General features: G+C 35.5%; 1 protein-coding gene across 1 annotated transcript in view; it reads right to left on the reverse strand.

The window, feature by feature from the left end:
• Nucleotides 1-16272, reverse strand: part of LOC124369963 (nipped-B-like protein) — a 93819-nt gene that overhangs the window by 52458 nt on the left and 25089 nt on the right. Inside the window, 2 exon segments of the mRNA XM_046828192.1 lie at nt 6671-6839; nt 13925-14034. Coding sequence (XP_046684148.1) covers nt 6671-6839; nt 13925-13988 — 233 coding nt within the window. The 5' untranslated portion in view covers nt 13989-14034.

Here is a 16272-nt window from a genome sequence, read left to right on the forward strand (position 1 = left end):
GTTTATAATGTGCAGGTGCTGCCTGGTGGCAGGTTTAACAATGAATAATTTAACTTTCAAAATTGCACTTTGGTTGTAAAGCGCTAAAACCGGTACCTTTTTTCATTCTTACAGACACAAAACATGGCTGTAAATAATTTGCTTATAAATATAGATGTAGAAAGAAACAATCTTAAGTTTAATGCAACTCCCATAATTTTAGCTCTATTAGTTAGTTTGCAGTTAACGTTCAAACTCGACTATCTATACTTCAAGCAAGCGTCTTCCAACCAGACAGTTTGTTAACCGGCGGCAGTTTACAACGTTTCATGTTTGAACTTATAGTATCATTGAAAAACAATATTTGTAACGCTTAAAACTGATTTTCAAAATGTCATATACTTTTTTTTACGGTTAGTGCTTTCTTGCTACTGTCGCAATTTTGCGATAGTTTTTCTCAACAGTGTCGTATTTTTTTGGCTCATTTTGCAAAATGCGACAAATGCAATTGCAGCTTAAACCCTGGATCTGAATATGTCTAAAGAATGTTATAGTTATACTGAATGTTACAAAATCACCAATCAACTCAAGTTTGAAAAAGAAAAAAAAAAAATAGAAACCTCTATGAGTTGGAATCAGATCAAGAGAATTTCAAGAAAGAATTTTATGCTCTCAAGTCTGACAGTACAATTCTACACAAGAAAGTAAATTGAAAAAGAAAAGCAACACATTAAATGATTTCAAGCCAAAAATTTCACAAATTGAAGAGAAGCTGCTTAGTGCCAACACTGACTGATTTTATTTGTGAGAAAATTTCTAGGGCGATCTATTTATCTGGGAATGAAGACATATTGTTTCGGGTAAATATCATAAAATTGGATATTTCTGACTTTTTAGTTACATTTGGCTAAGGTTTGCTTTCGTGGGGACATTCCTCTTTATTAGTAACATTTTACTGATTGAAAAAAGTAATTAATACAATTTGTTTAGCTGGTCTTTGTGGATCACTGACCCCCCGGTTCATGAAACACAAAGTTTTAACAACTATGGTTAGTCTATAAATTTCCCATGTATTGTTGTAACGGAGTTAAGACAGACAGTAAGCGCATGATGGGAGGGGACAAGCTGTTTTTAGCACTTTCACTGCCGCCTCCTAATTTTGACAACTTTCTTACACTGCCACCTGTTTTAATGATTTTTTAAATAAATATAATTTGTTAACCAATTATAAAAAAACTATGGAACCTATATATTTTTTTAAAGCTGAGTTCTTCCACTTTCTACATAAATGCTCATGCCTAGATATTTTCAAACAGAAGGTCTTGCTTTAAACTTAAAAAAAATGATTTTTGTAAAAAATAAAAAGTTGGCAAAAAATATCACTAGGTACTAGTCTATAACACTCGTATATTTCTCATTACTATTTGCTGTATTTAGCATTGACATTACTGTCACTGATTGACAGCTCCTCACAGATATGTAGTCCGAAAACGCAACTCCCTGTACAAATGGAAATAAATAGCTCTAACTCTTCAATCCAAGAACTTGAACAAAGTATTATGGAAACTTAACCCAGAAAATACTGAAGACAACTTACTTGCAGCTGCTAAAATTGGTTCTGCATTGTTAGATGAGAACAATTTTTTTAAAATCACAAAATACCAAACTAAGTAGTAAGCTGACCAACATGGAGGCCAAAATTGAAGAATTAGAAAACTGTGAAGAAGAAAAATATATGTTTGCCATGGAAAAACTTCAAGAAAAAAATGCTGAACTGGAATCACAAGGAATTAGGGATAAAGAAAAATCTTCTCAAAGTGCAAAGTATTTTTGAAGACCACGACAGAAAGCAAGCAGAACTTCTCAATAAATATGAATTTAAAATAAATGAACTCGATAAGGAAATTATAAATTTGAAAAGAAAACACTCAAATAGGCAAAACTTAAGTTATAAAGAGGAAAAGTTGATGAAAAACGCTGAATCCCAAACAGAACATAACACCAACTCAATAAATTCGACCCTTCCTCTCTTTTCCACAGAAATAGGACTTCTAAGCAAAAATCAGAATTTATTTGAAGAAAAACTCAAAATTTTGGAAGCAGAGGTGAAAAATCTGGCAGACAAGGAGGACAAAACATTAGTAAAAAACAGTGGGAAAACAAGGAATTCTACACCTTGCCGTACCCCTCTTAAAAAAACCTTTTGGGGGAACAAATAATGCTAAGAAAATCCAAAACAAATTTTAGTATTTCCTTACAAGTTCAAAAAATGAAAACCTCAAAACCCAACCCCACAATCTATACAACCATGTATGATACCAGCATATCTACTCAACAGAGCTCGGAAACCAATAAGGAATCCATGCCTTTGATCTCTAATAACACTAATAAGATAAGACAAACTCCCCCCAACTTCTGCTAAACTCCGAGACAAAAATGAAAGCATAGAAGAATTTTTTAATAAAAAATCTAGCCAGTAAAATCACATCTAACCAAAATCAGCCTGGGAAAACCCGTCAATATCCAACAATAAAACTCTCGACTAATGCAACAACAGGGAGAATCAGACAAACTCCGTCAAAAAAAACTGCACAACCAAAGTCAAACTCCAACTGAAGAACTGTCCAATACTACCGAATATGACAATTATGACAGTGACTCCAGCAACATTGCAGGATCACCTTTTTTATCACCAAATAAACTTGTTAATGTCCATCCAAACTCTCATTTTTTAGAAGAGAATCATCAAAAAAAGAAAAGATACAAAACAAAAATATTCTGGAACAAAATATTAGTGTAGCACAGCAGAGAGATCCAGGATCATCACACAAAAATATTTTTAAAAATCCATCAAGTCTCCTCATTTTGCATCAAAACACACAAGAAATTTCAAATAAAATTAATAGACTTCAACATCTAGTTCAAAAAATTAAGCCAAACGTACTGATTCTGACAGAGCATGGTCTTAAACGAGACCAAATAGAAAACACCGTAATCACAGGATACTATCTCAAGGCCCACTTCTGTAGAACAGAACATAGGAAAGGTGGGGGTTGCTATCTATGTTGACAAAAACCTTGTGAGGCATACAGAAGAACTTATTGTTGTCCAGTTCTGCAGAGAGATTACGCTTGAGGCTGCTCTGATCAAAATCAGGCTTAAACAATCAGTTATCCACATTCTTGGTACATACAGATCTCCTAACGGAGATTTTGATTTAGCGCTAGAAACAGTGTCTAATATAATCACTAATACAAGAATAGACTACTATCCTCTGGTCATAATGGGGGACATAAACGTTGACATTTTAAATCCTGACAGAAGAAGTACTTTATTAGATGAGACTCTGGCCTCTCATAACAGCAAGAGGGTACAACTTCCAGCGACCAGAATTACCCCAACTACACAATCCTCTATCGACTGGATTTGTTCTAATATTGACACTGAGAAGCTTGACACAAAGGTTATCCATGCTGGCATCTCAGACCATACTGCCCAAAGCTGTGACGTCAACTTCGCAGTAATACAGGATAATCCACTCAGAATGAGTCGCTGCCTCAGAAGAAAAAATCTTCAAGAGCTCAAATGCATACTTGGGGAAGAGAACTGGTCAAACATTCTGCAAAACTGAAGATGCTGACGAAGCTTTTGAAAGATTGAGCTCTACTCTACGACTTGCCATGGATGCAGCATGCCCTCAGAGGAAATTTAAAAAACACGCCATAAACTAAAACCTAAATATTTTGCTGACCAAGAAGCCAATAGACTAAAGGACAGATACCTGATAACCCTTAGTAAATATGAAATGACAGGATCTATTGATGACAAGGAAGAGTCAATAAGATGTAAAAAAAAACTATGACCTACGACTGAAACTCCTCAGAAAACAAGCGGCATCAGACCACATTGCCCGTGCCGACAATAAATCCAAGGCTATGTGGGAAGTTATAAACACAACATGGTCCAAGAAAGGAAAGTCAGTGAACGAAATAAAGCTAGAAGTTAATGGAAAAATCATTGACAACTCTGTAGAAGTAGCAGACCATCTAAACTCTCACTTTTTACACATAGCTGAAAAAACGTTAGAAAAAAATAATGGAATAATAAGAACTTTTTTACCACCTGTACAGCCAACACTTCAACAGCTCATAAACCTTCGAGAAACAAATGAAAATGAAGTCAGAACAATCATTAACAACCTCAAATCAAAAAACTCATCAGGTTTAGATGAGATTTCTTCAAAAATACTCAAATTTTGCCCTGAAGAACTTGCACTGCCCCTCGTCGACATATTCAATAAGTCTTTCAGAAGTGGTAAATTTCCTTCAGCTCTAAAAAACTATCAAAAGTGTATCCAAAATATAAAAAATGGGAAGCTACTTAGATCCCAGTAATTATAGACCTATCTCTCTTGTATCCACTTTCTCAAAACTGTGCGAAAGATTGTTCTCAGAAGGCTACTGGACCACTGCGAAAAAACATAATCTACTGACAAACTGTCAACATGGCTTTAACTAAAGGCAGGTCTACCACCACTGCAATAATAAAAATGGTAGAGTCTCTTATAGATAGTATTGAAGAAGGAATTTAACTACTGGAATTTTCCTAGACTTTAGTAAAGCGTTTGACTGTCTTAGCCATGATTCATCATCCGGAAACTGGAAAACTTAGGAGTAGCAGGAACAGCTAAAAATTGGTTCCAAAGTTACCTTGGAGGACGAAAACAACTGGTTGAGCTAAGTAAAACAGAAAATGGAATATCCAATTATGTAAGATCTAGTCTCCTACCTGTAAAACCGAGGTGTCCCCCAAGGATCTGTTCTTGGACCAGTACTCTTCATCCTTTTCACTAACGACTTACCTCAATACATTGGTGATGCATGCTTAACCTTGATGTATGCTGACGACACAACCTTGATGTTTAGTGAAACCTCAACTGAAAATATGGCAAATCACATCCTACCTATCCCTCAACATGACCTATCAGTACTGTCATAACAATGACTTAGCAGTAAACACTACCAAAACTGCCCAAATAGCTTTTGGAAGGAGATCTGAATGTGTGCCATGTATACCAGATGTTGCAATGAATGACGAAGTCAAGTTTTTGGGCATAACTCTGGATAAAAAACTTATCCTGGGCCTCTCATGTAGACAAACTCTGTGGGAAGTTAAGTTCCAGCCTCTATGCAATTAAAAACATCAAAGCTTCTACTGATGAAACAACTACAAGAGCTGCTTATTTCGCTTTGTTTGAGGCTCACATAAGATATGGTTTAGTAGCATGGGGAGGAACATCAGCTGGTCAGATTCAAAGGGTTCTCAAAAAACAAAAACCGCAGTCAGAACACTTGCAGGACTGCAACCACCAAACAGCTGTAGAGAAGCCTTTAGAACCCATAAGATCCTCACTATCGTATCACTATACATTCAAGAAACTGTGATGCACGCAGTAAGAGAGGGCCTACCAAAGCGGGGTGAAGTTCATCAGTACAACCTCAGAGACACTACTTTTGTATGACCTTCCAGCCCACCGACTGTCACAGTTCGAAAAGAAGCCTACATACATCGGGAGGAAGCTTTCACAACCACCTGCCATCAGAGCTGAGAGACAAAGGAGAGAATGAACTCAAACCAGCACTACACAAATGGCTTGCTGACCGCCCCTTCTACTCCATAGAAGAATTTTTTCAAAGAGTATTTGACATTTAAATTTTACAATGTAACCTTTTATAATCATTACAAAACTTTATATTTTGGTAAAAAAAAAACACTTGTAGTGTTTACTATGACGCTAATACTGTTCTCAATGAGCATGTTAATAAAGAATTTTTGTCTATTGTCTATTGTCTATTGTCTATTGTCACTACAGCTACACAAATGTACAATTGAAATCCACTTATGTTTACATTTTTTTATAGTGTGAAGGACTAACCCACTTGTTCCAGGGCCATCACAAAAATCTTCATCAGAAGCTAAAAATAATCAATAAACTATAAAATTCTGTAATAAACCAATTATAAACACAAGAATAAAAGTTTTTATTACTATTTTGCTTATATTTGTTATTTAAGAAAAAGAAAAAAAACAATGTCAACAAGTCCACTGGTAGTAAAATCAGGATCATTATCTGTGTCATCTTGGAATAAATCATCACTTTCACTGTCACTTGAAAATCTCATTAACTCTTCTAGCACTTGATTGTCTTCAATACTGTCACGATCATCCATTGTATTTACTCACAAAACAATTGTTGTAAACCAAAGTAATGGGAAGCAAAACAATAACAATGCAGACGATGAATTAGCAGAGCGACAACAAACGCCTGATGCGACAACAAGTTCATAAACAAACAACTTTTTTCCAATATTCCACATGACTGCCAACAACTATATAGATCATAATCCATAGAGTAGGAAATAAAAACATGGAAATAGCGAATGACTATCAATGCCAAAGTCCAAATACATTTGCATTTTTATTACTGTAAGAGTTGGTGCCGTCAAAAGACGTCGGTAGCCTATAGAATTCCATGTGTGACACCAAATGACGTTGTTGGCAGTGAAAGTGCTAGATAATAGTTTTATATTACCAGTGTAAAGTAAAGAGAATCCTATGTGGCATGAAGAGATGAAGTGAATCTCAAGTGCACTGCAAGCTGCATGCCTGAGAAACCACAAGTTACACTTACATGTGGTCAGCAGACGTCTGGGCCAGAGATTGTACGAGTTGGGGGACCAGGGCTTCATCTCGCAGACTCAAGAGGATGTGTGCCTCCTCGGCGACTCTAGGATGGAACAGCAGGGACTTGTTGCTGAGGGTCTGTGGGAGTGGGGAGGGGAGCGGCATTTCTGGCAGCACTGCAATTAAAAACACTAATTTAACGACCCATCACACACTAATTCATTCCACAGTAAAATATAAAACGATAACGTTTATATTAATTTATGTTAATGCCTAATAATAGTTCATTTCTACTATCATTTAAGAAAAAATTTACTAGTCTTGTTATTAAACTAGACGATAACGTTTATATTAATTTATGTTAATGCCTAATAATAGTTCATTTCTACTATCATTTAAGAAAAAATGTACTAATCTTGTTCTTAAACTAAAAGTAACTTAAATGCCTTACAGTTAGAGGAATTTTATTGAATAACTTGCAGGACATGATCAAATGACTTAAAATTTCTGTTTAACCTATGAGATGGTACATCAACAAGACTAGACTAAACCTAGTATCATAAGAATATATTTAATTTCTTAATAAAACTTTCTCAGGGTACTTTTTTAAATATAACAAACATTCAATAATGTAGAGGGAAAACAAAGTATTAATTCTGAGGTTTCTAAATAATTCTATACAGTGTTCAAGTTTAGTAGCTCCTGCTATGACGTGTACAGCTTTTTTTTGTACTAGAAATATTTCTTGTGATAGTGAAGCACCACCCCAGACAATTAGACCATAATTAACATGGGTGTGAAACAGCCCAAAGTAAGCCTGTCTGAGATTGTCCCTACCTAATTTACCACTAAGGCGCTTCAGATACACTCTGACAGAGTTTCTTGAGACCAATAATATGTTGATTTCAACAAATAGTTGGGCCAAGGGAGCCCAGAAATTTTGAAAGATTGTTATTAGATTTTTCTTTTGTGCCAAATATAAAAGTACTTGTTTTTTCTTCATTTAAGACCAATTTAATTGCAGCCAACCAATTTTAAGCTAAATTTTTATTTAATTTTCAATTTTCCAATGCTTGGCTGCAACTTAAATGCTTGTTAAAGATAGTGGTTTTATCAGCATACAAGACAACCTCAGATGGCACATTCTCACCTAGGTCATTAATCATTACCAGGAAAAGCAATGTTCCAAGGACAGAGCCCTGTGGACACCACAAGAAACATCTAGACAAGTGGAATAAAGATTGTTAAAAGTGACATACTGTTTACGATCATGTAGATAGGATTTGAAAAGTTGCAAAGCTTGGTTTTTTACATGATAGTACTGCAACTTGTTTAGAAGTATCTCATGAGAAACACAATCGAAGGCCTTGCTGAGATCACAGAAGGTGACTGCAACAAGGTTCCTTCCCTCAAAGCAATCTAAAACTTCACCAACAAGCTTAATCAATGCATGTATGGTTAACAATCCTTTCCTGAAGCCAAATTGACAATTACTCATTAATTTGTTCAGTTCTAAATAATTTATCAATTGTTTACCAATAACAAGTTCTAGAACCTTAGAAAGTGTAGGTAAGATAACAATCCCTTTTTTTAAATTGGAAAAATGTTTGGTGACTTTTAGAACCTTAGGAAACTTTCCCTGTGTAATGCACACATTAATACAAACTGTCAAAGGAGGATAAAAAAGTTACAGTATCTTTCAAAAGCCTACTGGAGAAACCTAGTGATCCTTACTATTTTTGCAAGAAATTTGTTTTACTATTTCTAGTAACTCCTTTTTGTTAATTAAATTAAAAGAAAAATTTATTAAATTGTCAGGAATAGTTTTATTGCCTATAAAACGAAGTAACTATTATGTACAGAAATTTGATGTTTCACAAGGGTTTCTTTTAAAATTTAACAACATTTATAAAATAATCAGATTAAATCATTTGGCTTTAGTTTGCTTTCAATAACATTTACTTTTTTATTTGTTTTGTTTTTATTTACAGCTTTCCATAACTCTTTAGTCTGACTTGAAGAATTTCTTATGTGTTCAAAATTTGCTAATTTTTTGCCTCCTTTTTTTAATTTGTAGTAGCTTTTCTGTCTACGGTATATATCTTTTAAGGTGTTAGAAGTACGAGGCTCCCTTTTCGTTAGCTCATACAGAAAAGATAGCCTATCTTTAATTAAACCTAGTTCAGGTGTGTACCAATTTAACCACCTTTACTATTATTACATATATTAGATCTGAGGTTTACCTTTACATGCTTTGAGAAACAGGCATTTAAATGAAATTGCAAAATATTTACAAACTCTTCAAAACAAGCTTCAGCATCCTCTGAACAGAAGACTATGTCCCAGTTTTGCTTGGGAAGAAGAAACTTAAAAATATACATATTACTATCATTGATATGTACAACTGTCTTAAACTGGCTCTACAACTGTTATGCATAGGCCTATTTGGTTTATTTACATAATCTAAATTAAAACTAACATATATGATATGCTGTCCAAGATTATTGCTAGTGTGGAAATTAACGACCCTTGACTTCAGGTTCTCCGCTTCCGAAGTAAAGACATTGTTTAAACAGTTAATTAGTCTGGTGGGTTCTCCAATTGTCTTGTTTAGTCCATAAGTCAGGCAGAGATTTACAAAGAGTTCAGCATTCTTGTCAAGAGGTAAAAATGAAAAATTGAAGTCATGACATACAAAGGACTTATTATGTCAGTTAATAAAACAAAACACTTTCTCCATTGTCTTGAAGAAAGAGTCAATTTGGCCAGATTGACTTCTATACACAGCCACAATGAATAGGTTATGATCTATTAGTTCTACGCAAGCAAGTACACAGTCAAGTTCTACAGATAAGTTATTTACATACTACATTACCTTCACTTTAGTTGAAAACAGTTTAGTATAAACGGCAACAACTACGTGAGTCTTATTTTCACAGCAGAAGTAAGATACAAGTTATAGGTTGTTAAATAAAGCATATTCCTTAATTTCACCAGCTTACAGCCAATGTTCAGTCAAACACAGAATGTTTTGGTGGTAGAAGTTAACAGATATTACTGCACTTGTGGATCCACTGTTGCACGACTTTCTTCCAGGTTGTGAACTAACCCGAGTAACTTCCATCTAAGCCTATTTAGTCGAGACTAGGGGTTCTCCACTGACCCTGCTACTGCTTCCAGGTTGTGAACTAACCCGAGTAACTTCCATCTAAGCCTATTTAGTCGAGACTAGGGGTTCTCCACTGACCCTGCTACTGCTTCCAGGTTGTGAACTAACCCGAGTGACTTCCATCTAAGCCAATTTAGTCGAGACTAGGGGTTCTCCAATGACTCTGCTCCTGCTTCCAGGTTGTGAACTATCCCGAGTAACTTCCTTTTAAGCCAATTTAGTCGAGACTAGGGGCTCTCCACTGACTCTGCTCCTGCTTCCAGGTTGTGAACTAACCCGAGTGACTTTCATCTAAACCAATTTAGTCGAGACTAGGGGTTCTCCACTGACTCTGCTCCTGCTTCCAGGTTGTGAACTAATCCGAGTAACTTCCATCTAGGCCAATTTAGCAGAGACGGGCTTCTCCACTGACTCTGCTACTGCTTCCAGGTTGTGAACTAACCCGAGTAACTTCCATCTAAACCAATTTAGTCGAGACTAGAGGTTCTCCACTGACTCTGCTACTGCTTCCAGGTTGTGAACTAACCCGAATGACTTTCATCTAAACCAATTTAGTCGAGACTAGGAGTTCTCCACTGACTCTGCTCCTGCTTCCAGGTTGTAAACTAATCCGAGTAACTTCCATCTAGGCCAATTTAGCAGAGACAGGCTTCTCCACTGACTCTGCTACTGCTTCCAGGTTATGAACTAACCTGAGTAACTTCCATCTAAACCAATTTAGTCGAGACTAGGGGTTCTCCACTGACTCTGCTCCTGCTTCCAGGTTGTGAACTAATCCGAGTAACTTCCATCTAAGCCAATTTAATCGAGACTAGGGGTTCTACACTGATCCTGCTCCTGCTTCCAAAAAAGAAGTTTCAACAGATTGTTTTCTTGAAAACCTAAAACGGCTAACATAAATGCCAGATGGCCAAAAGACCGGAGTAAACACCTTGTCCCAATAAAGAGAAGAAACACTCACCTTAAAGGATCGTTACTCCGGATACCTGTTTTTAATGTTTTGAACCACAAAGTTCCACACTTCAGCATCGTTCAGATATTGTTTAACTGTATTGCAATCTACATCAATGGCAAGTCTAAACACAAATAAAAACCTGTGCCTTTCTGCCACTTTTAGTTTATCATTAGTCACCGAACCAGTTATGAAATTATCTTTAGGACGAACTACCAACTTTAAAACATGTTGATTAGGCCTCTTCGATTGCCCACGAGACATCACAGTATTAAATTTATTATTATCTGTCTCATCCAGGGTTTTACCAAACATAACCTCATTTATTTGATAAGTACACCTATCTTGAGGATTGGATTTCGCTTTATGACCAAGACTTACATACAAATTATTGTTGTAAGGAGTGAAAACCGACTGTCAATCAGTAACACCAGAATCAAGATGTATTACTTCATGACTTAGGAGATTTTTGGTTATGGTAGACATAGGCCTAGTTGCGATAAGTGTAACCTTATTAGGAATGTGATTCAAATTCAATAAATTATGAGCATTATGTTTATTGATTGTCTCTCTGTTCCTTTGTAGTTTGAACTTTCCAGTATAGGAAGTATCAGGAAGCAATACATTACCGCCTCTTCTTGGCTATTCAAAGCCGAAGTGAGCCTGACGTTATCAAGACTGTAGTTCATTCAGTTGTTCCTGATTTCATTTTGCTTCTTAGTAGGTTCAAAAATTTGATGTGTTAAAATTTTAATGTGATGAAAACATCGACGACAATCGCTAACAAAGAGTATTACCGCTTATAACCTCACTAGTACCGGTTACATTATTTACCTTCAGCTTAAGTAGCATCGACTAGGTTAGATCGTTTGACAAAGCTGCTAGTGTAAGAACAGTTCTGAATTGTTCCATGATAAAGAGCAAGGCCATTGGAAGGGTAGTCTGTGTCAAACATCGGAGAGAGCAGGGATCCCATCAGTATAGATAAGTGATAGTATGTTTCTGAATTACAATTTTCTCTCATTACTACAATATCTAAGTACAACCCTCTATCAGGAGTGAGTCTACTGTAGTTTTACTGTCAACCACCTCAGCTTCAATCGTAGTGCGAACAATACCCACGTTTCTTGGTTAACTTATGTGGAAGTTCATCGTCCTACCTACCTACCTCTATTGGAGTTCAGAATACCATAACACAAAGTCACACACTGATGCATTAAGAAAGCTTTAAGACTTCTATGCACATTTCTTGTGAATGCAAAACAGCTCTAAAATTGTTACCCAAAAATGCTTTCTTGATAAATTCATAACTTGATGATTGCACACAGGTGACAGAAGTATACTGATGAAACCGTACTGCAGTTAGTACTGACTGACCCTAAACCAATCAGAGCTAACTGATAACTGATTCTGCATACTAACTGATATCTGATTCTGCAATCAGATATGATTACTGCGGAATGCACAGTTAACCAGTATCTCGAAACTTTTAGCGGAACCTTCATATTATTTACTGACACAAAAAATAAGGTGAATTAATGTTTACAGATATTTAAAATTGAACAAAATGTTGGCACTGGTTAATACAAAAGCCAACGGTACTTTATGAAAACTTCATAAATCATGAAAAAGTTGAAAAGCAAGACTACGGATGAATATGAAGAGGTTAAGGGCAGTTATTAGTTGAGTTCATTGCTTGTTATGGAATGACTAAAATTTTAATCTAATACTTTGATAAGGAAGTACATTATCTGAGAGAAAAAGATTACATCTAATAATTTTATCTAAATTTGTATCACAAATATTTGGACTATTCGATGAAGCGATTTAAAGATGGCCGACAAGACGCCATGGATGATGTAAGGCTGGGACGATCTTCAACCAACTGTGTTCATGACAACATTGATCGTGTGTGGTCCCTTCTCCTTACTGATCGTCAAAAAACTGTATGAATGATAGCTCATGAACTGAATCTAGGAAAATCAACAGTGCACACTATTTTAACCAAAGATTTGGGTAGAAATAGTGTGTATAAATCGTGCCCAAAGTGCTGAAGCCAGATCAACAGTTGACAAGAGTTGAATGTGTTACTGATTGGAAAACTTCACTTAAAATGATGCTGGATTTCTTAATAGGGTAATGACTGGTGACAAGTTGTGGTTTTACAAGTATGTCATTGAACTAAAATTGCGAAACAAAAAATGAACCTTAAACAAACAAAAAATCCAGAAAAAGCCGATCGAAAATCAAAGTCACACTCCTGGTTTTTTTTAATGTTGAAGTAGTTGTTTATCATGAATTTCTTTCTGAATGACGAACAGTAAATGCCGAGTTCTACCTCACAGTTTTTAAGCATTTGAGAGATCGCGTGAAATTTGAATACACAAGACGATGGGTGGATCCTTCATCATGATTCAATTATTATGATTATTATGACTCAATTCAATCTGCAGTTTCTGGCAAAAAAAAATTCAATCACCATCCTTGATCATCATCCTTATTTGCCAAATCTCATCCCCTGCAACTTTTTCCTATTCTCAAATTGCAAAATTGTCATGAGGCCATGTCACCGGGAAGATTTGGTTACAATAAAGCAAGAAATGACGAGAAAACTAAAAAAAGCCTAACTGCCAAGAACTTCCAAGGGTGCTTTACACAGTAGAAAAGAAGATGGAATAAGTGCATAGCAATGAATGGCGAATACTTTGAAAATAACAAAATCGATGTAGACTAAATTTGCAAAAAAAGTTGTTATGGCCTCAGTTTGGGTATTTACTGGACAGACCTTGTACGCTAATATATTAAAATAACTTCTGCCATAGGACTGTTGCCACTTATCACTTGAGGTTCTGCAAGTAGACTACATTCCTAGCATTGGTTTCATGGTAAGAAGCTGTTTTATGCTCATTATACAGAGTGCCAAATTACAAACAAAACTGACAGACAAACATCCCACAGTTAATAAAAATGTTTGAAAGTGGGAAGAATAAATTTGGTCACCATTCATGATGAATTTTTAGAGAAAACTTGCTGTAAGTGAAGTTAAAGATTACAACTAAGAGAAATTGCCAATGGCAAAAATAAAGCTGAAAGATTAACATAGAGAACAGCTGATGACAAGACTATTGTTAACTACTTACAGTCTGTGAGACTTGCGATGCCTGCCAAAGTTGTTATAGGAACACTTGGAATTTCCCCGTTCATCTTAAGTTCCTGTTAACCATTGTTCTGGGGTTCTCTCTCATGATCCCTAAAAATAACACATAAATGTACTATCATAGGTTTAAAAATGTTAAACATATCTTAAAATAAACTTATGATGTCAAAATTTACAAAATTTCTTACCTAATCTGCTAAATATAGCAAAGTAAAAAGGAATAGATATCAATGAATACAAACCTTATAAGAAGCGCAAAGCCAATGTTAAAAAGTCTGTCAACTTTTATTTGAATTTGGCAAGCTTAGCACGTCCACCGCCAGGCAGCGTGAAGGGCGCTCATGGCGTGGCCAGCTAGAGTGAGACAGAAGACAAAGCGGGGGCGAGGGAGAAGACAGCGCGCGGCCAGTTAGAGAGAGAGAGAGAACAAGCTAGAGCGAGAGGGAAAGAGGGGGAAACAAGCGCACCTAGCGGCGGACGCGCTAAGCTCGTTTTGGCGGGAAACCAACTTGGTAGACTATTCTCCATAAGCTTTGCGCTTCTTATAAGGTTTGTATTCATTGTAGATATTAATAAAATGTCTCAGATGACAAAGTGAAGGTATTAAACAAGATTATAACATTTACAAAAGTAAAACGTGTAATAATTTAAACTGATTCTGGATAATACACTTGTGTTTGCATACTTGAAAACCTAATAAGTAAATAAATAAATAAATATATATATATATATATATATATATATATATATATATATATATATACTCTTGTACGTTCAGTAGTAAACTATGGTATCAATTAAAAGAAGACTTTATCACAGAACAATTTCATCCAAATGATTTCTCCCTTTTTCTTTATGCCAATAGTTTGTCTCTACATATTAAATCAGTACTTATGTTCATATTACAAGATAACAAACTGACAAACAATAGGTTACTTCTGAATCATCAACAATGACTGGGTAGATGGGCGGCATGAAATGACAGAGTCTAAAAAATGTTACTTATTTTTCTAAATTTGCTAGTTTTTTCAATACATTTGCTGTAATGTCATTTTAATAATACATTTTTATACTATACACCCAATACAATTATTGCAATAGACCAGATTACAATGCAATTAATTGTCCTCCTACCAATGATTTATTATTGAAGAAAGGTTTTCCTTTCTTCAATGATGTAGGTAGGAATTTACCTACTCAGAATTTTGTGGTATGTTAAGATAAACCACATCTATACAAAAGATTCCAAATAAAAATAAGTAGGTTCCAAAAAGATTTGAAACACCATTGCAAAACTGAACTCCATAAAGTCATGTAAAAATGACTGGATAACTGGCATTACAAATTTTTACTTTGTATCTATATTCTCAAGGCATTTCATGTACAGCCAATTGATGCATATTTTGATCTACAGAAAAGACATCCACAGTTATGGGATTAGAAAGAGAAACTACCAAAGAAAACAACATTAGAAGATTTAAATCAATGTCTCTCTTTTATATATAAATAGCATTGATGAATTTTTTTTAAACTCGTTAACGTTTTTTCATTGAAGGATACAATCGATAAAGAGTACACCGACAACAAAAAAACTGCATCTTACATATTGTGCAAAAAAAGACTGAGGTCAAATACTGACAAGTTTGCTATAAGCCATATTAGTTGATATTTTTTACAGAATAATCCTGTTGGAATGCCCTGCAAACAACAATATTGAGGAGTATACTATGACGGACCATCCATGATTGACCTTCGACTTCAAGATAGCTGTGTGGAGCCTTAAACATTAGAGCACACAAGGACCATTGTGTGGACCATCAATTGTAACATCTTAAGGTAACCAGCTTCTAATCGACTTCAAGATAGCTGTGGAAAAGCCTTAACCATTAGACCACACAAGGACTACTGTGTGGACCATCAATTGTAACATCTTAAGGTAACCAGCTTCTAATCGACTTCAAGATAGCTGTGGAAAAGCCTTAAACATTAGACCACAAAAGGACCATTGTGTGGACCATCAATTGTAACATCTTAAGGTAACCAGCTTGTAATCGACTTCAAGATAGCTGTGAAAAAGCCTTAACCATTAGACCACATAAGGACCACAGTGTCGCCCATCAACCTCGTAAGATAATCAGCTTTTATTTGACTTCAAGATTGCTGTGGAAAAGCCTTAACCAGTAGAGCAAAAAAACACCACTGTGTGGTCCTTTGACCATTAATTGTAACCTTGTAATATCACCAGCTTGTATTGATGATTTATTTGACCTCTACTTTTTTTTCTGACACATCATGACTGGACCGCAACCAGTAAGAATTACTTGATATCTA

This window comes from Homalodisca vitripennis, chromosome X (genome assembly GCF_021130785.1).
Source record: "Homalodisca vitripennis isolate AUS2020 chromosome X, UT_GWSS_2.1, whole genome shotgun sequence".
Classification (NCBI taxonomy): Eukaryota; Metazoa; Arthropoda; class Insecta; order Hemiptera; family Cicadellidae; genus Homalodisca; species Homalodisca vitripennis.